The sequence below is a fragment of the Amphiprion ocellaris genome, chromosome 12 (genome assembly GCF_022539595.1).
Source record: "Amphiprion ocellaris isolate individual 3 ecotype Okinawa chromosome 12, ASM2253959v1, whole genome shotgun sequence".
Taxonomy (NCBI): Eukaryota; Metazoa; Chordata; class Actinopteri; family Pomacentridae; genus Amphiprion; species Amphiprion ocellaris.
Window position 1 is genome coordinate 7109469 of NC_072777.1, and position 21322 is coordinate 7130790.

A 21322-nucleotide genomic window follows, 5' to 3' on the forward strand; every position below is an offset into this window, starting at 1 on the left:
CCTGTTTCAGAATGGAAAATCCAATTGCCAAAATATACACGGACCCATACAAGTTGAACAACAGGTTACATATAAAGCAAATCAGACAGTATTACAAAAACAAAATCCACAAAGACTTTTAAAAATAGAAAGGCTAAAAAGGACTGTTAAAAATAGAAAGGCTTAAAAGGACTGTTAAAAATAAAAAGGCTAAAAAAGGCTAAAAACAGGTGCAGTGGTCCTGAAGCATTTCTCTAGCTGATTTTTTAAATGACAAGAGTGATATGTATGAGAAGAGTTTTAGGGACTTTTGTAGAGTTCCAGTCGTCAGCAGCAGAAAACTGAAATGAGGATGACCGAGAGTGGTACGAACTTTGGGGATGATACATATGAATAGAATATAAAATATATAAAAGGCACCTTTAGAAAACTCCAAAATTCTGAAAGCTAAAGAAACATCCTCCACATGCTGTGAGAATATTTTATTAAATTTATTTTCTTTCATTTTATTTATTAAAATAAAAGCTCCGTGAATCCAGAGAATCCTCGGATTTGTTCGTTTTATTTGTATGTTTTCACTGTAATCCTAAATTAGTCACTATAATCTCCATAATTAATAACACCATACAGTCTGAGCCTTAATAGTTACTACAGCCAGGTAGAGTTGTATTTTTCATAATTTTTGAAGGTTTTAGTCCATAATATTTCAAATATTCAGGCAAATTCACACCATAAACACCACTGTAGGGTCTGTTACATTAATTCATGAGGCCACTCTTATTTTTCTACACTTTGGCTGAACTGCCGCTGATTTAATGTGCTGCATGAATAACGATGACTTGACCTGGCTTGACTTATTGAGTTTTGGATCCTCATCCTCTCGCCTTAATGCCTTTTGTGCGCTTTGATTTCCTCAGTGGTGAAAGGTGAGAACACTGGAGAGATCCTCCACATGCACAGCCTCCATCCAGATGTCTAGTTAGACAGAGAGAGACAGTAGAGTTGATAAACGTGTGAAAAAGTCAGAGGCAGGGGGAGACAGAGAAGAAGAGGCGTTTCATGACAACCACAGTCCTCCTCCTCTGGTTCCAGAAGGCGCCTCATGACGCGCTGCCTCTCTCTCTCTTTCTCTCTCCGTCTATCCGGCATGTAGTTCAGCGGGGTTTGCTTTAATTCATTAAGAGACATATATGGAGCAGAGAGGAGGAGAGCAGAGCAGATTCCTTCGGGCCATGTAAGAAGAAACAGCCACAGTCCGTGATTTCTTCCTCCAGTGTTTTTACGCGCAGCGGAGCGATGGAAGCGTTGCGCCCGGAGCGGAGCGCTGCGCCCCGGCTCTGCCTCCTCCTGCTGCTCCTGCTGGGTTCCTCCGTGTCCCCCTTGGTAGCCTGGGACTTGGTGCTTCTCCACACCAACGACGTGCACGCCAGAGTGGAGGAGACCAGCGTCCACTCCGGGAAATGCAGCAACAAAGGCGGCGGGTGTTTCGCCGGCGTGGCGCGGAGAGCCACGATGATCCGGAGGATCCGTACCTCTGAGAGCAACGTGCTGCTGCTGGACGCCGGGGACCAGTTCCAGGGCACCGTGTGGTTCAATTACTACAAGGGAGCAGAGGCAGCGCATTTCATGAACACACTGCAGTATGATGCCATGGTAGGAGCTACAAGGTCACACATAGAGGCAGTTTTCATGGTTTTATAGATGGGTTTTATATTCAGAATGCATTATTAATGCCTTCTTGCACCTCCACTAGAGGCTTATGTGTTGTTTCCAGTGATGGGGGAAATATCCAAATGTATAGAAGTATCTCAAATACTCCAGTATATTTTAGGGACTTACACTCTTAAAAGTAATTAAGGAACTCCTCCCTACCCCTCAATTAAATGCACTGTTGCAAGATAATAAGAAAAAGTCTAATTTGCTGATTTAGATCAACTTTATAAGTTGCAAAATCACTTCCCATGGGTTGTGGTGACATAATAATGTTGGTAATTGCATCAACTTAATAGTGTATAGTTAATTCTAATTATATAAATATAATTTCAACTCAGATTTCTGCCTTAGTTAACTTAAAACCAAGGCTTGCAGTTCAGCACTCAGTTGAAGTTGAGATAACTTAAATTTCTTGGCTTGATATCTTTTTTTCTTCACCGTAAGTTCAGGATTTGGAGTCTACCTTATTATGCCTGTATAATTAAAGATGGTAGTGCCATCTGAAAAGATTGGGGTCATTTTAAGTCTTTTCTGGTATTTTAATCTATGGTTGCATGTAATAACCTGATTAACTGAAGTGGACTCAAAGTGTTAAGTAGCTGAAATGGAAACAACCAAATACTGAATAAGTACTGAAATAAAATCTAAGGGTTTCTGTATAGTAATACTCTGATTATAATATCATTCAAATATCTATAATAGCCTGCATGGTGTTGGTGGTAAGGATAATTGTCTACTGTTGGATTACGGATGTTCCTGATCAAAGCTTTCATGTATTTCTCTGGGTTCACAGACAGCGATTGGTTCATTCATCATCCAGCAGTTTTCATCTGATAATTACCAACAAGAAAAAACAAGGACTTTATTAAGAAGTTACAGTGATGATAAATGATGAAGATCAATCAGCTCATTACATTTACATGTTTATATAGACAGTGAAGGAGCCCAGTCATCAATGGTGGCGTTTAATGAAAGCTCTACAAACGTTGATAAAACCATCAAGGACTCCGACTGCACTCACTGTAAGGCTAAAGCTGATTTATCGACTCGGGTCTAAAGGCTTTAGAGGTTTTAATTAGCTTAATTGCAGCAGCATTCTGATGGATCAGTTGTCTGCTCTCGTTGCTTTTTAGTCTATGAGACAGAATCAGAGAGACGAGCTGACATCTCACTTGAACCTTCGTGGAGAACAAACTGTTTTCTTCTCAGGAGTTTAAAAATGAGATGTTTTAAATTCTGCATGCGTAAAAAGTGAGTCGTGTATGAAGGCCAGGAGAGTTCAATGCAGTGAAGCCTCAGAAAAATTTGAATATATGTTAGATAAACACTTGAAAGTTAAAAATAAACGAAAGCAAAAGGCATAAAGGAATGCACTGTGAATCTACAATGCTTTTTACACAGCATTTTGAAGTGCTTTACTGTAAAACAGAGTAAACAGTAAAACTAAAAATGCTAAAATAACGAAGCTACCATAAAAAAATGAAAATTTGAGAAGTGTGAAGAATCAGTACAGGATCAGAACCTAGAAAAGATTTTCAAGTAGGAAAGACCTTTTAGAAGGGCGGTTTGTAAAGTTTGTTAAAAAGAACATCAACAACATTTTCATCTGAGTGTAAAGAAAATTATATGGGCTACTTTCTTAATACCTGCAACTGTTACAAACAGGTAAATGCAAGTTTAAGTTGTGTCACTGTGACTACGTGGTTGTCAAATGAAAGGTCGGAGCTAAATATAACCAGTTGCAGCTTTCAGCTCTTTATGTCCAAAAGGTTGAAGTGGAGTGTAAAGTTTTGTGTCATTAGCATAGATATGAACATATAGAGCCAATAGCTAACTTCGATTTGTGGACCAATGTCATTGAAGTACAGCAAATCTCTCTTCCAGGCCTTTTAGTGGCAACTAGAAGATATATTTGCATGTTAATTGTATTTAAAGATCCACTTCAAACGTGTTTTAAAATGTTTAAAAGTACTCTGCCTGTAATCACAGTTTCCCTCTAATATGATTTTTCACAAGAAAGTAAAAACCTGTAATACGATACCTTCTTCACCACTGAAAAATCAAAAGGTGCTGATTTTTTTCCAGTCTGAAGTTGATCTGTTGGGCCCAGGATGTCGTCGTCTTGACTTGAACAGTTAATTCTCAGTGTTTGTGATGTGGAAGCTTAATGTTGCTGCTTAACACCACAGTTGGCTCTAAACTCTGGTTATAAATCTTGCTCTTTCATGTAGTGGAGTGGGACTTTAAAACTGATGCGCTGTCCAAGTAGTACTGAAAATGTCCTTGTCCTGTTGTGTGGCCTGTTGTTTTATTATTATTATTTTTTTTTCAAATAATAGCACCAGGACTAAAGTTGTGCTGGTTTCAAAAGAAGCACACTGATGGAGGAAGTGTTCCCTTTGCATTAGAAGTTAACTCAGCTAGAAACGATCCTTAAAACACAGCTGTTAAGTGAAGTATGAAAAGAAACGTGGGAGTGAAACTTATATCCAAACCACAGACATTTGGTTAAAGTACACAGAAATGAACACAGGGTTCTAAAATGAGTAAATTCATAATTTGTTGAAAAGTCTGTTATGAGTATGCATGTCTGTTTCTCACAACTTTCAGTTTCTATCTGGGACAGTGCAAAGTTTATCAGTCTTCACTGGTTCCAGCAGAACAGGAGAGACCCAAAAGCATTTGTTTTAGACACAAAACTGTGAAATATGAATTCAAATTTAAAAAAAAAAACTATTTAAGAAGGAAAAAGTGCTGTGGTCACAGCTCATAAATCTACAGTTCCTAATCAAACTTAAGAGTAGGTGTCACCATAACTCTATTTAATGAAACTCACAAAGGCTGTGAGCCACTTTAATAGACAGTAGATCAGCAGTTTTATTACTTGGGTGATAGACTTTCCAAACCAAAGTTCAAAGTCTTTTCAAGTTGCTTTTTCACCAAAAGATCCAGGAGCTTAAATTTCCAAAGAACTCGTGCAGGAATTTCCCCAGAAATAAGGTGTCCTCTACAAAATGACATGGACTTCATCATCAGGTTTAGAAATCTGCTGGGCTCCTCCATCCTGGTTATTTGGGATGTACAACAGTGTTTTGGAAAATGCTGCTGAGCTTGACCAGTCAGGGACTTTCAGTGCACCCTGAAAGTTCCTGATCCTTCAGAAAGTTCCACCCTGAAAGCAGCGACTATTGGGGGTAAAACTCTCTGAAACTTAATTGAGATTCTGTTTTTGTCAGTGGACACTTAGGTAGAAGAAGTGGACTTCTTTAAAGGTTCCCGTTTCAAGGTGAAAACTCTGAAGGATGGAAGGACCGTGTGGAAAGTTGAGAGGAACCAACCTGTGAGCTTATTTTACTGAACAAAGACTTCCTAGAGGAATCTGTATTGGTGTGTAAACATCTATGTAACAGCAGCAGCTATCTGGATGGTGGTTCAAGTCATGAGTCCTTTTTGACTTTTTTTGTGTTTAATTTTCAGGTTTTTGGAAATCACGAGTTTGACAACGGAGTGGACGGACTCATGAAGCCATTCATGGAGAAGATCAAATGTCCCGTTCTGAGCGCCAACATCAAACCAGACAGAACTTTGGCCCCAACGTTCGGCAACAGTTATTCACCCTATAAGATATTTACTGTTGGAGACCAGAAGGTGGGCGTGGTGGGATACACCTCACAGGAAACACCTGCTCTGTCCAGGCCTGGTGAGCGAAAGTCTGTTTGGTTTCTGACTCACATCACTTACAGCCAAAGTTCCATAGAAATAGTTGTTGTTTTTTTTCTTATTTCTAGAAGCAAACATTTGATCCTTTTTGAAACAGGGCCTACAGATAAAGATAGTACACCTGAACACAACCAGGAGGAAAATTACCTTTTTCACTCGTTTGCTCAACAGAAATATCAACAGATGTAGTATTCTTAAGTGGAAAAGTAAGTACACCTTCGGCATCAGAAGCAAATATGGCTCCAGTTAACAGAAATAACTTCTTGTAGGAGTTTCACTACAGTGTTTGACCACTTGTCTAAAAAAAAAATTCTGTGCATTCTTTGTTGCAACAGTTCAGTGAGATTCAGCAGATGTCAATTTTATGAGATTTGTTTGAGCAATAAACACTGTTTGAAAGAGGATCAACTGTTTTCTTCCTGCTGAAAAAGTCCCATGACTGTATGTGCTCATCGGAACGCCTCCATATTCTCAACATCTCACCATATGAGATAATATACATTCCTTTGTTCAGCTTTTAGCTGATGGCTTATATCTGTAGAGTTAGTCATCAGCTAAAGGCAGGCACTTTTTTGTTCTTAAATGTTATGCAGAGTTTAAGACATTTTTGGTGTAACTGAAAAAATGGAGAATGGAAATTCAGAAACCTTTTGTCATCTACGTTTTTAAAAAACATGATGCCTACCACCCACATTACACAAAGAAAGAGACTGGTGTTGCAGCAGCTCTTCTAATTTTCCACAGCAAGTTATTCCACATTCAGTGCTCTCTTGAATATTTGTTGCGGCAGGGTGATGTGTGTGGGGCTGAGTTAAAATAAACTACAGTGTGTGCGTTCATGGAAATTAAGGAACATGTCCACCATGTGACTCACTGATGTGTTTTTAATAGGTACCAACTGTAGCACATAGGAATAAGATGTATCAGGCTCTAACATATCTGTTAGTAGGACATACAGCACATTTTGGATTAGTCGACAATAGGAAAAAAAAACGATTTTGTGACTTCTTTAACATTGTAGAATGTAAGCAGTACTATCTTATGTTTGTACAAGGATTTAATGAACACCGGTAACTAACTTTAACATTTGAAATAATAATTTAAAAGCACTTTTTCCATCCTCGTTGCCTGCCAGGCTTGGAAACTAACACATGTACATCTGCACTACTGTTCAAAAGTTTGGGGTCACCCAGACAATTTCATGTATTCCATGAAAACTTATTGCGCTAACATAACTGCACAAGGGTTTTCTAGTCACCAATTAGCCTTTCAACACCATTAGCTAACACAATGTAGCATTAGAACACAGGAGTGATGGTTGCTGGAAATGTTCCTCTGTACCTCTATGGAGATATTCCATTAAAAATCAGCTGTTTCCAGCTAGAACAGTCATTTACCACATTAACAAGGATTTCTGATTAATTTAGTGTTATCTTCATTGAAAAAAAAAAGTTTTTCTTTCAAAAATAAGGACATTTCTAAGTGACCCCAAACTTTTGAACGGTACTGTATATACGTCGTCATACCCACAAACTATAAAACAATACTGATGCTTGAAAAATGCTTCTATGTTTCTAAAGTGATTCACCATAAAGCAGAAAGGTGATGGAGCACATCTCAAGTTGTCATATACAACAATATAAAATGCAGTACAGTCAGTGATTCGATCCTCCTGCTTATGTTTTTGCCTGCACAACGTTTAAAAGTGTCAAATATTTGTGACTCTCATTGACCACATTTTGTCAGCTTGTCAGTAACTGAGCAGACTGATATGAAATTCATCATTTCTGCAGGTCGAGTCAGAGGTGACAGAAAGGTGGTTCCTTGACAACTGGTGGAAGAACTCATGCAGTCATGTTACAAGAAAATTAAAGCAAGTGAACAACAAAAATGAAAATTTACTATGTAATTTTTAAAGATATACTTGCTTGTTAGGTAAATTTTGAAGCAGAAATATATATCAAACAGGTTGTAGATTAATTTGTCTTTTCTGTGCGAGTCTTTTACGATTTTGAGCAAATGAATCTAGTTCCTGTGGTTCCATAATCAGTCAGGAAGTGTTTTCAAAGTAAGGCTGCCCTTCAGTTACTCTGTCATTTGCAACATTTGTTTCATCATATTTTAAAAATCTCTTTATTTAAGGTCAGGCCTCTCTTTCAGTGTTAAAGTGGACATTTGTGCAAGTCTGAAGGCATTTTTGAGTTTCCTCACCTGTTAATGGTTCTGTACAGGACCACATCTGGAGTTCGAGGACGAGGTGAGCTCCCTGCAGCTGCAGGTGAACAAACTCCAGACGCTGGGCATCAATAAGATCATTGCTTTGGGACACTCCGGCTTCACTGTGGATCAGGAGATCGCAAAGAAGGTCCGTGGAGTCGACGTGGTCATCGGAGGACACACCAACACTTTCCTCTACACAGGTAGGGATACAGCTGTTCATGTCACATCTGTTACAACATTCATTTATGCAACCAGTTTGTGTTTTCTGATATTACATCGAGGTGACTTGTTAGTGATGCACTGATGGCTCATGGTTAAGGTTAATGTTGGGTCAGACAGCAACCCCAGAAGACTCCTGAATACTAGTGAATCAGAAGACTGTAGAACTTATTTCTCTATCTCCTCCCCCACCTACCTCACCCCAACCAGTCAAGGCAGATGACCCCTTTCCCTGAGCCAGGTTCTGTCCAAGATTTATTTTCCTCCCTGTTAGAGGGTTGTTTTTATTTCCCTCCTTCCCACCGTCGCAGACTGCTTGCTCCTGAGGAATACAAAGGAAACTTTAGATTGTTGGGCTCTTGGTTCAAGATTCATAAAGTCTTCCCTTTACTATGTTTAGTGCTATGAGATGGCATATGTTGTGAATTTGTGCTATATAAATATAACTGAATTGTGCTTACTAGGAAAATAACATATTTGTAAATTTGAACAAAACTACCAAAAATGCTCTAAAAATAAAAATTATTTTGAGTTAAAGTCGACAAGCTAGTGAACTCACACGCAGCGTTGTTTCTCTCTTCTTCTCTCAAAAAAATCTACATTAAATGAAATGATGTACAATCCTGTGAACAAAATGCTGAGACCGTATAGGGAAATTCAGGCTGTATGTATAAAATGAGCATAGCCACCACAGCCCCCTTGAGTTTAGAATTTGGCTGTTGCCATCTTGGTCTTCTGGAACCGGATGTAATGAGTGAGCGATGGATCTGTCTGAGCACTGGAAGACATCATATGGTACACACACACCCTAAAACATGCTCTATTTTATCATTTATTTTCCTCAAAATACCACCATAATTTACCACGATAACATCATGTTGTATTGAAGGAGCCTTGAAGGTGGATTTTAAGATGATAAACTAATGAAGTAAATTAATTTTCTGAGGCAACAAATCAAGTGAGAATGCATTTCACTGTGCATTATACTATGTATAACTCTGATTGTGATAAAGATCTTGAAATCATTCTGAAGTAGGATCATTTTCTTTTTTGGCTCCTTTATAATCGGACTTCTTTTTGCAACCAACCCTGCCGGTTGTCAGAACAAATGCAGATTTAAGTATCTTCCCCGTCGGCTTCACATTTTACACCTGGAGAGAAAAGAGAGAGAAAAACAAAACAAAACTGACTGAATAGTAGGAAAATGTAAATGTTAGATGCTCAAATGTGAGATTGTTCCACAACCATTTTCACCAGTTTGTGGACTTTTTGCCAAGTGAAAGATATCACAGTTGAGAGAAATCCCCAACATCTGCAACTTAGAATTTCTGCTCCTGTCAGTCTTGTAGTTGTGATTCAGTTCAGGCTGGTTTTGCCCCACTAACATTTAAAGGGTAAGAACAGTGGATTCATCCAACTTTTCATTTTGTTAATGAGCCTCACTGCTGTGCCAGCTGGTGTGGCAGTAAACTTTCAGTCCGGTTTATTGTGTGTCTGCTTTTATATGGACAGAACAATTTTGCATTTCACCGTCCGTGAGCTTTGTCTTTGCTCCTGGACGAAAGGAAACTTTGAGTCTTCATACTCGTGGCTCATTCAAGAGTAAACATGCTGTCGACATGAGTCTGGTCTCCATAAATAACTCTGTAGTGTTATATATAAACAGCAGTGGTCAGACGGAGGAACTGAGCCGCCGGTTTGGACCTCAGGCCACAGAGAGATGTTTTTCTGCAGCGTGTAACTGTAGAAATAGGATGAAGCTCCACTCAGAGTGAACAGCACTTAGTAACTGTTTGGACTTTGGAGAGGAAGAGTGTCCTCGAAAGCTGACAGTGATGCATTCAAGCTCTCCTAAGTTAAATGTTTTTACTGTGCCATTTAAACCCACCAACTGCAGAAAACCATCAGTCCACAGGTATGCATACACTCGACTCATGTTTGGAGTGTCTGGTAGTATAGGCCAGATCAGTCAATACACTTGAAAATGTTATTTCTTAATGGAAACATCATTATCAGAAATGTCACCAGATTAGATCCTAATTTAAGGATCTGTGATGGAACTAGCAATGAGCAGCTTATGAAGAAAATATGTCCAGTCATTGGACAATGGTCACATTATTTGTCACATTTTTGCCTCTAATTCATCACCACAACATTTCTTTTTCTTTTCCTGTGTTAAAACATTTGATAATGTCCTGATACACTCATTGCACAATGCTATGCAACAAAGCCAACAACATCAAAAGGCTCTGCCAGTACGTAATTCCATTTTCTTTTTAAGTTCCTCAGATTACTCACCAAATTTGAGGTGAATTATTGCAGAGTTAGTCAGAATCAAATTTGTCTTTGAGATTTGCTGAGTCACAGTTGCAGTTGTGAAGCAACCAGTGCTTCAGTGATGTGTTGTTGCCGTGACAGTAGTAAAAATAGAGGGAAAGCAGAAGCTTGTTTTTTTTTTTTCATGAATAAATTAGTGTTCACACTGTAACCAGTTGACAACAGCTAAACTAACAAATCTGCTCCTAAAACCAGAAAAGCTACAAAGCAGATGGCGCCTTAAATATTAGTAACCAAACAACATGGATGGATGGATGGATGGATGGATGGATGGATGGATGGATGGATGGATGGATGGATGGATGGATGGATGGATGGATGGATGGATGGATGGATGGATGGATAGATAGATAGATAGATAGATAGATAGATAGATAGATAGATAGATAGATAGATAGATAGATAGATAATTTATTCATTCCCTTGGGGAAATTCAAAGTTTACTGCATGAGATGAAAAGAAAGAAAATGTTTAGTCATGTTGCGCAGTCAGTGACAGAAGACAATAAACTTTAATTGAGACAATGTGTATGAGACGTTGAGTTTCATCCGAAATTACATCACATAAGGGAAACTCAAAGTGATACATTTTCAGATAAAATTCTCAGAAAACGTGACTGAAATAAACAAAACCAAGTGTTTCCACTTAACTTTATGACCCCTTCTGTGGTGACTTGTTTTGTCAGAATGGAAGGTTGCTGCTTAACAAAACACCAAATGTCTTTGGGTTCCATCATCTAAAAAGTGAGGATTTTTTGCTTTTCTCCGATTTGTGTCACTGTAAACTGAAAGACTTAAGTTTCAGACTGTTGGTCAGACAAATTAAAAACATTTAAAGATGTCCGTTTGAGCTGTGGGAGACTGTGATGAGCATGTTTGGCATATTAGCAACTGAATAAACGCATAAAGTTGCAGTAACTGCGGTTACAAACTACATGTCAGTACAGTAACAGTTAGCTGTTTTTGAAGCTTCCCCTGACTGTAATTCTCCATTTTACTTATTTTTTCCACCCTTTAATTTTCCAGGAACACCTCCTTCTTTTGAGGTTCCAGCCGGTCCTTATCCCTTCATGGTGAAATCAGAGGACGGGCGGCAGGTTCCTGTTGTGCAGGCCTATGCCTTTGGAAAATATCTGGGTCATCTGAAGGTGACCTTTGACGATGCAGGGAACGTAGTGAGGTCGACAGGAAACCCCATCCTGCTGGACAGCAGCATCCCACAGGGTAAAGACAGCAAACTGTGCATCATTTGCTCCTATTGTTTTTTCTCACTGTAATTATTCTTGAGTTACGACTTTGTTACTGCTGGGAAGCTAATCGTAGTTTTTGATCTGTTTTTTTTCCTGCCTTTGTGTCTGAAATGTTCTTATCTGACAAGAAGTTTCTAACACTGATGACTCCACCCATTTGGTAACCTTTGAGGTACATGAGGTCAAACCAGCACTTTTTTCCCAGAACTTAGTATCAACAGTAACAAACACAAAAATATATTGTGGTTTTATTGTATATGATACTAATACAGTGGTGGAAAAAAGTTTTCAGACACCCTTGAAATTTTACACAATCTCAAATATTATCATGAAGTATTTGTGGAAAAATCTTTTTTGTGTTTCGAAAGGTGTGGCTATATTAGGCATACACAAACAAATACAAATGATATATTTTTTTGTTTATTGTTCACAAGAAAAACTAACAAAACTAAATTCTACCAAAATGACCCAATACTCAAAATTTGTTATTTTTATGGAACTAATCAATTTAAAGTTTTTAATGGCTTATTTAGGATTTTTTTAGTATTATGGCTGTGATTGTACTTAAAGAAATTGCACTTGAAGGCCAAAGAGTGATTCTTAATGCAATATTTCACAAATATATGGGGTGTCCGAAAAGTTTTTTCCACCACTGTTGGACATATCCATGCTATAATCCCAATTCACGGCTCATTTTGTCTGAGCTATTATCATCATTTCATCCTCTGGTTCTGCTTTTAAATGATCTGATTCATAAATGTAACCAAAAACGAATTCCTTCAGATCATCAGCAGCCTCAGCATTAACTGACAGGGTAAAATATAGTCCTAGGCTCACATAAAGTATGCATATAAGGGTTAAAAAAGTGGATTTTTTCTTTTGACATTTACACATTAGTGCATTTTAGGTAAGTTCTTAGCTGAAGTAATAGTGTCAAAACAGTGTCAAAAACAGGCATTTATTTACATAAATCATCATCACCTGTTATTTTGACTCCTCTTAAACCTGAATAATATCTCTCACAGATCCAGATGTCCTTTCTGATGTGGAGGAGTGGAAGAAGAGTCTGGCCAACTATTCAGCTCAGGTGGTGGGAAAGACTCTGGTCTTCATGAACGGAACAACTGAAGAGTGCCGGTTTAGAGAATGCAACCTGGGAAACCTCATCTGTGACGCCATGGTAAGTCTTTAATTGGAAGGTCTCAAGGTCTGTAGCCTCGTGAAGAAATTTCAAACTGACCTCCGGCTGGTGTGGTGAGTTTTTGCTCACACACTCCCATCAAAGTGTAGTACGACTCACCGGATGTAGACTGTGACTCTACACCTGTAATTGTCTGCATATTCAGGCAATCACCTCCTTTTCCACTATCTGCATGTCACTGCTTTAAAAATCCACTTCATTATTGGAAACAATAACCTCCAAGCAGCCACCTATGTGCTGAAAATGGCAAGTTTTGATAAAGATGCTGAAGTGTGCAGTAAGATTTTCCAAGCATGTTCCACCAAAACAATTCTCCCTCACACCATTTTGCAGGGGCACCCCACCACTGTATCCTGGACTTAGCGCTTCACAAGATGAATGTGATTTGTTTAAAGAACGAGCCAGAGCATTTTACCACCGTAGCACAGTGATGAGGTGCAACCAGATCATTCCCTAGATCCAATGCAGTGCTGTGGAGATAGGTCTGGCGATGTGAGACCGAAAGAATGAGACTGCGGGTACAAGCGGCCGAAATGAGCTTCCTCCGTAGGGTGGCTGGGCTCAGCCTTAGAGATAGGGTGAGAAGCTTGGACATCCAGGGGGAGCTTGGAGTAGAGCTGCTGCTTCTTCGCATTGAAAGGAGCCAGTTGAGGTGGTTTGGACATCTTATTCGGATGCCTCCAGGGAGACTTCCTTTGGAGGTTGTCTGAACACGTCTGCCAGGGAGGAGACACTTAGGTAGACCCAGAACTCGCTGGAGGGATTGTGTATGTGGCCTGGGAACGCCTCAGATTCCCCCAGGAAGAGCTACAAAGCAGGGGCAGGGACATCTGGAATGAAATGCTTCGTGTGCAGCCTCAGCGACCTGGCCCTGGATAACCGGAAGAAAATGAATGGAAGGATGTATGGATGGATTGTTCTTCTCATCAATTAAAATTAGACAGATCATTTACTGCTGCTGCAGATCTTCAGGCAGGGTTGGCAGCACATAGATCTAAAAATAGCAAGAAGGACTTGGTAGCACAAGACCTAACATGTTTGACTGAAGGAATCTGCTTCCTGTTTCCATTCCTCAGGTCGCCAACTACATTAGGTTCCCCGATGATCTCGAGTGGAACCATGTCAGCGCCTGCCTCTTCAACGGAGGTGGCATCCGGACATCTATCGATGAAACCAGCAGGAACGGTGAAGCCAAATAAAAACAGAGCAGGATTTTCCAGTATTGCATTGCATTGTTTATGGCAAAGCAGTTTGTGATGAACTGTTGTGTGAGAGGAGCTTTAGAAAACATTGCTGATATGTCGTCGGTAGGTTCGATCACTATGGAGGACCTGATCTCTGTCTTACCTTTCGGAGGAACCTTTGACCTGGTGCAACTGAAAGGCTCCACACTGAGGAAAGCTTTCGAGCACTCAGTCAGGCGATATGGGAAGAGCACTGGAGAATTCCTACAAGTGTCTGGTATCTGCATTTTTACCTATGTATATATATTTTGCCTTGACGATAATACAAAACTAAAAGAATCTGGATGGTTTGCTGGTCGCTCCACCACTTTGGTTCATATTGAAATTGTTCAGCAACTATAAACAGAGTTAGTGCAGACATTAATGGTGCCCAAAGGATCCTACTCACCAGTAGGCCTCTGACTTTTCCTCTTGTATCGCCTTGAAGTTGGCATTTGTGGGTGAAATGTAGCAACTATTAAATATATTGCCTTAAAATTTAGCACAGACATGCCTCCAGAGAACACTTTACTGTCCCCTTTTCCTCTCGAACCATAATCAGGTTTGAATTAGCTCAATACCTTTGTGTATACAGAGTCAGCCAGGTGTAAACAATATTTAGGAGCAAATCTGTGCCTTTGGATCAACAAAAGCAGGAAACGGACAAAACTGTAATAATCTAAAAGAGCATTTTAGTCTGCGCGACATGCAAAACCATCCTCAAACCTTTTAAAACAGCAAATGATGAATCATCAGCATTGTACGGCTTGATAGTTATGTATTGCTGACAGATTACATCCTTCTAATTGTTTGAATCCAGCCCTGAAAAGCTAAGGCAGGGAAGTTCTGCGCTTGGTTTAGCAGTCTGTTAGCTGATCAAATACCTGCAGAAGTTCTCATCAGCCTCAGATATACTTTATTTACTGCTAATTAGGATTGTTAGCATGTTAACACATGAAACTAAGTTGTGAACGTTTTACCTGCTGAACATCACCATTGACCACATGCTAGCATACTAGTGTTTGCACTTAGCTCAAAGCACCACTGTGCCTGTGGTTACACACAGCTGCTAACACAACTGGAGGCAAAACAAAAACGGCCAAATTCTCGAATGTTAAATCTCATCCAATCACAAGACTGTGCAAGAACTTCATACCTGACCAAAGACTCATCATCTAGGTCATGGTTAGCCTCAGTGCTACAGCAGAAAGTTTACTCAGTTTTTAGTTAGAATTGAAGAAGCCTCTTGGATTTGGAGGTAAAATGTCTCCAAGAACCAGAAAGAGAAGTCCAGCTGCTTTCTACAGAAGCTTTTAGGAACACATGAGAGAGTACTATAAACCACCTTTCGTCAAATTTTGACAGGTCCCAATCAGAAGCTGCCACGTCACAACCGTAAGTCCCGCCCACCATGCCCCCAACGGCTGTTTTTTAAAAACAGCCGTTGGGGGGCGTTGGGGGTGTGCTACCACGTGAGAGGCTGGACTCTCTCACGTGGTAGTTTCCTGATTCAGACTGACGTTGTTTCCTTATTGTCCTACAGGTTTTCATGTAGAGTTTGACCTCTCCAAACCTGCGGGGAATCGCATCCGAAGCCTCAGCATCCTCTGCACATATTGTCGGGTTCCTCACTACGAACCGGTCGAGGATGAGACGGTCTACACAGTGGTGCTGCCATCCTACATGGTGAAGGGTGGAGACGGATTCTCCATGATCAAAAACGAGACCCTCAAACACAACAGCGGTGAGACTTCTGGAAATAACCTCAGGACTGAATCAGTTTAGTTGCTTGAGATGCTGATTAATTTGTAAAGGGACCATTTGCCTCTTTTCACTCTTTTTTTCTTTTCCTTTCAGGGGATTTGGACATTTCAGTTGTGTCAAAGTACATCATACAAAGAAAGAAAGTTTATCCTTCTGTTGAAGGACGCATCAAGATCTACAACTCGGCCTCTGGACTTCTGGGGCAATCCACTCCACTGGTTTTACTGGTTTCACTGGGGCTGCTCTGGAGTCTATGTTGCAGCGTCTAACTTTACTCACAAGAGGACAGAAAAATTTTATTTTTAACCAGACCGTGTTTTATAAACTGCGCGTGAACTTTAAGAATTAACAGATGTCACGGATGTAATCCTACAAGACTGAAAAGCTCACCTCATAAAAACTTTATTTCCATACTATGGGAAAGCTCTAGTTCAGTATTTTGGGTGTGTATTTAAAGCCCATGTGGACCAAGTTTGGACAAAACTCCACAAAACATGGCCCAGTATTTAAGCTATGGAAGACATTACGCACTGCAGTTCCTCTAATCATCACTAGATGGCAGCTTCAAGAATAAAATTGTAGTGCACACTAGGAAATATGAAAAAAAAAAGCCCTCTGTGCAACAGAAGTTGAAATTCTCATATGTACATTATTATGGATTGAAAAGAACCACTCACATGGCACATCTTAGCTCCACAGCTTCTGGTCTATATTACTGTTTTTAAATTCAGTTACTGCCATTAGCTTCAGAATCATCCAAAATTGAAGGCAGAAATTAAAGCAGCTGGACAGTTGAACCTTCGTAAACTGTGGTATTTGAGATCTTTTTCAGCCTTGGGTTTTAACTGTACAGATCTGTTATTTCCAAGTAAATGTTTGAAAATTATTATTTGTGTTGAGTTTTTAGTGTTTAGCTCATGACTTTATTGATCAGTCAGTCAGTTGGTCTTTCCATCACATCAGTGACCATGAAACTGTTGCAGATATTCATGATTCCTAGATGATGAATCCTGTTTACTTGATCATCTGAAATTTAGTGCCATGATGAGGCTCACATTTGTGATTCTGAAGTAAAATGTCTTTTGAATGTACTGTCAGTAAATTTTGTTCAAACATTCATGCTCCCCTCAGGATGACCCATAATCACTTTGGTGTGTCGTCATCTGGTCAGCATTTGAATTTATCCAATGATTTGGTTTATGACTGTAGACTGTATGTAAAAGATGGACAAAGTGACATCAGATCACCCACTGATTTGTGTGCTACTGTTTAAAGCCTCTAATTAGGCATTTGGCGGTCACCATGTTTGTGTTTGCGAACAATGGATCTGAAGAAGAACACAAAGACATTATGCATTATGATATTTAGCAACCTGCCAATCACAAGCTTTGTCGTGTCCTACAACATACCCTGCTTTATCATCTATTTTCCTCTAAATGGGACCACAATTTACAAAAGGAACAGCATGCTGTATTGAAGGAGACTTAAAACCATAGATTGAGACCATAAACTCATGAAGGAAACGTTAATTGAGGTAGCAGATCAAGTGAGAATTACGAGACTTTTCTCAAAAGCTTTTATACAATCAGACGTCGCCTCCTGCTGGCTGTCACGTTGTCTTCAAATTTCAGACCCAAAGGTTATGTCCATTTTTTATATACTGTCTATAACTATGTTGATGCTTTGTGTGTAGTGCTGATTTGCTAATGTTAGTATGCCAACATATTAAATTAGGATGCTAAAGAAGATGGTAAACATTATACTTACTAAACGTTGTTGATGCATGCTGACGTTAGCATTTAGCTTGCTCCCATGACAGTGGACTCCTCCCTCTAGACAAATTTTATTTAAAGAAAAACTGGTCAAACTCAAGCACAGTGTCATTCATCATTTATATATTTCAAAATAGCTCGCTTAGATTAAAATGCATTCATTATTTGAAAATGCACTAATGGAATATCATCTCCAGTTCACCTTTAATAAACAGCAAAGTTCATCCATCCATCCATCCATTATCTATACACCGCTTAATCCTCACTAGGGTCGCGGGGGGGGGGGCTGGAGCCTATCCCAGCTGACTCAGGTGAAGGCAGGGGACACCCTAGACAGGTCACCAGTCTGTCACAGGGCTACATACAAAGACAAACAATCACTCTCACATTCACACCTACAGGCAATTTAGAATGATCAATTAACCTCAGCATATTTTTGGACTGTGGGAGGAAGCCGGAGTACCCGGAGAAAACCCACGCATGCACAGGGAGAACATGCAAACTCCATGCAGAAAGATCCCGGGAAAGCCGGGACGCGAACCAGGGATCTTCTCGCTGCAGGGCGAAAGTGCTAACCACTACGCCACTGTGCAGCCCCAGCAAAGTTCAATGTTGGAAAATGCTAGTGAAATTCTAACAAATTTCCAGAGCAGTAAAAAAAACAACAACTTTCGAAACCTTATTAACTTTGTAAAAACAAAAATGACAGTAATTCAGAATACAAGAGGCATAAAAGTGCTCTTTTAAATGTAAAAAGTACTATTAAGTATGGTATTCATTAGTACAGTGTTGGTCTTTTACTGACAAAAACAGCCTCTATTGCAAGAAAAATGTGTGCTGATGAACTTTCTCTGCTTCCATCATAAAGGTCAGACTGCATTTTGTAATATAGCTCCATGACTTCCATGCACCACAGTGGCATTCAGAGCACTAAATTGTTAAAGCAGAGATGTTTCCACTCAAGTTTAGGTATGAATGAAGTAGTTTATGACCCTCTCAACAAATACTCTCTACTCTGATGATGGTGGTGATTTTGCTTCACTTCAGGCTGAGGATCACTTTGACTTTCTGACTAAATTTAACATTTAGCTTTTAATAATTACTCCAAGTAGATGGAAAAACGGCATGAAAGGAGATCTGAAATGTTTCTAAATCTTTGGACCTATGGAACATTTAACATTTCTGAAACATAAATACAGGTAACCATAAGATACAGTATGTCTGGGTTTGTTTACACTGCATGGTCTCTGTTTATACACTAAGTTTCAGTGTGATTTATTTTCTGTTGGTTAAATATGTCCTAGAAAAATGTTTGACATTCCAGGAAATACTCATTTTGGCTACAGTTTACATGACAGCCCAGATGCAATTAGCTTAGCTTAGCTTCACTTAGCACAATAACAGGAAACCAGGGGAGACTGCTAGCCTGACTACAGTAGCTTTTTGTAGGTAACAGTCTGAGACTAAAGCTGCTATAATGACCGTTTTGTGGAATAGAAACCACAAACTATCATCAGCCGCATTTGTTTACATTCAAGTGTGGCATTTATAAAGTTCACAGGGAGGGGGAGGTTGGTGTGGATGGACGGGTCAACAAAACATTTGACCGTTCGAAGCTATGTTTTGTATTATCATGTTAAGATCATGACTTTACCAAGTTGCTTTGGTGCCTAAACCAAACCTTTGTAACATCAAGGAGTTGTTATTTTTCAGCAACGTTGCTCTGAAACTTTAATTTATGCTGGATTTTTTGAGTTGATGTTGAGTTTCCATTGAATATTTGACTTTAAAAAACAATCTGACCATGATATACTAATATGTAAAGGGTCCTTTAAATATGGTTGTTGAATAAAAGTAATATTTAATGAGGATAACATTTTACAGTGCACTAATAAACTTGTCTTCCTTACCTCTTGGTGCGGCTGAGTATCAGCTGACGGCAGCAGTGTTCAGGAAACTCTTCATCCGTAACAACCAGCATTGTTGGCGGCAGCTTTTAACCGGAGCTCCTCGGTGAAACAAGGCCTCCTCTGTGCTGAGGGATCTCCCAAACAACGCTCTCTGCCTGCTAATGACCGGGAACTCCTTGTTAATCGCTGCACTGAGGGTTCACACAGCCGGCACCAGCCTGCACCAAGACAAGCTGCCAAAAACCTAAAAACAGACTCATTCAAATGAAGTGGAAAACTGCTCTCCATCTGCTTTCATAGCGAGGACAGACGAGCACAGAGCTGACAGCTGTAGAATCCATCTGAGTCACATTCAGGTCAGGCAGCTTGTCATTTTCATATTTAGTCAGTGAAAGGAGCTTCCCAGTTTGACTTCAGTGATGTTATTGGCTCCTTTTCTTGTTTGTTCTTTTTGGTTTTTAGTCTTGTAACTGAGACTCTCGGATGGAGCAAACTTCATCTGGTAATGAAGAGCACAAGATGTATCAGAGAGTCGCCAGAAGCTTCCAGTAAGCAGACTGTGTGATGAATAACAGCAGTGAGTTCCCAATTTACTTTTAAACGGTTGTTTCAACCAAACTCCAAGACCAACAACCTCAATACGTCCTAACTCATTTCCTGCTGTATAAGTCAAGTTAGTTTTGGTTTTATTTGCCCAGATTTTGAGATTTCTGTCTAATACAGAGGATATGGAAATGGTTTTAGCACTTGAAACAAAAGTTTGCTGCACCATTTTTGTCGAGCAGTGCCCCCCGTTACTGTTTGTCTCTTAATGTGGTCATTTTGCATTGTTTTGCGTCTCTGTGTGATCATTTTTCATCTTTATCCAGTCATTTTGTGTCATTTTGCATGTCTTCGTAGTTGCTTTTTTTTTCATCATTTGGTCATTTATCATCACCTTCCGGTCCTTTTTGCATCTCTGTGGTCATTTTGTGTTGTTTTGTACCTAACTGTGGTCATTCTGCAACTTTTTGACTACCTACCTACAATTTGGACACACTTTCTTATTCCTAGAAATGGATGACAAAGTCTGTTCAAACTTTTGGACCCTAATGTGGGTGTCTTTGTAGTCTGTTCGCTGATGCAGAGGCGTCCTTTTTTCACATGAACAAAGCTACGTCTGTTAATGAAAACAAGATGTGGCACAAAGTTCCAGTAAGTGGATTTAATGTTCATTTTTTTTCTGAAAAGCTGTTTTCATGTTTACTTGAAGTATACCAAACATGGTTATTCTTATCTTTCTTCACAAACATTCCCTTATATTTGAAACCTGCATTGTTCTCGTCTGGTCATCGTCTTTGCTGTCAAAATGCTGCTTTTCTAGGAGTTTTTCTGTACAAACTCTGCAGACAGTATGGTTGTGAGCTGCATCACCAGCATGTATCCTCCTGTATGTGCTAGTAGAGCATCAAAATACAACTAAATGGAAACTCGCTAATGAAATTATGGCTCTATGACACCATTAGTAGTCAAAATCTCAGGAGGACAAGTTTCTTGTGATTACATGTATGTAACTGCTGACATCTGTGGAGCGGCGTAAAGGTTCTTTTGGAGGTTTTTGACATGTAGTGGTGCTGTGCAATGATTTTCCTATGACAGAGTCCATGCTTTGTTTATCAGGGGACACAATCTGGACAATTTTGCCCCATTACTTTACTGATAACGTGCCAGCATGCATCTCACAACACACAAATGAGTTGTTTTGAAAGGACAGAAGCATTTGTCTTTTGTAGCACTACATGATAAGCAACATTTTCTGATCTCAAAATATTTTGTCTTAAGCTGGAAAGTCAGGAAAAAAAGAATCCTCAACTTTTCCTGAAAGTGGCCCGTCATGATTCCTGGTGTCCCTTAAATTGATTCTAAAACACTGAAGCAAAAATCCTATAAATATTTAACATTAGATTTCAGACACGTTTAATGACAAAAAAAAAAAAAAAAAAAATATATATATATATATATATATATATATATAT

At 39.4% G+C, this 21322-nt stretch overlaps 1 protein-coding gene and 1 long non-coding RNA gene across 2 annotated transcripts; one reads left to right on the forward strand and one right to left on the reverse strand.

Annotated features, from left to right (window-relative positions):
- Window positions 1-1077: 1077 nt before the first annotated feature.
- On the forward strand, window positions 1078-16511 carry nt5e (5'-nucleotidase, ecto (CD73)). Its single transcript, XM_023279221.3, has 9 exons — window positions 1078-1632; window positions 5170-5392; window positions 7644-7832; window positions 11214-11411; window positions 12463-12617; window positions 13715-13823; window positions 13950-14099; window positions 15405-15605; window positions 15719-16511. The coding sequence occupies exons 1-9, from the start codon at window positions 1276-1278 to the stop codon at window positions 15892-15894; spliced, it is 1758 nt and encodes a 585-aa protein (XP_023134989.1). The 5' UTR covers window positions 1078-1275; the 3' UTR covers window positions 15895-16511.
- LOC129350183 (uncharacterized) lies at window positions 6282-21251 on the reverse strand. The gene is made up of 2 exons (XR_008603501.1): window positions 19308-21251; window positions 6282-17457 (listed from the first exon to the last, which is right to left on the reverse strand). It is a non-coding gene; the product is annotated as an uncharacterized LOC129350183 (long non-coding RNA).
- Window positions 21252-21322: the final 71 nt, after the last annotated feature.

Bases quoted from the DNA above. Each gene is read 5' to 3' on its own strand.
- nt5e (XM_023279221.3), top strand. From the start codon at position 1,276: ATGGAAGCGTTGCGCCCGGAGCGGAGCGCTGCGCCCCGGCTCTGCCTC. The intron at 13,824-13,949 runs GTGAAGCCAAAT...TGTCGTCGGTAG, and splicing joins CGATGAAACCAGCAGGAACG to GTTCGATCACTATGGAGGAC. The intron at 14,100-15,404 runs GTATCTGCATTT...ATTGTCCTACAG, and splicing joins AGAATTCCTACAAGTGTCTG to GTTTTCATGTAGAGTTTGAC.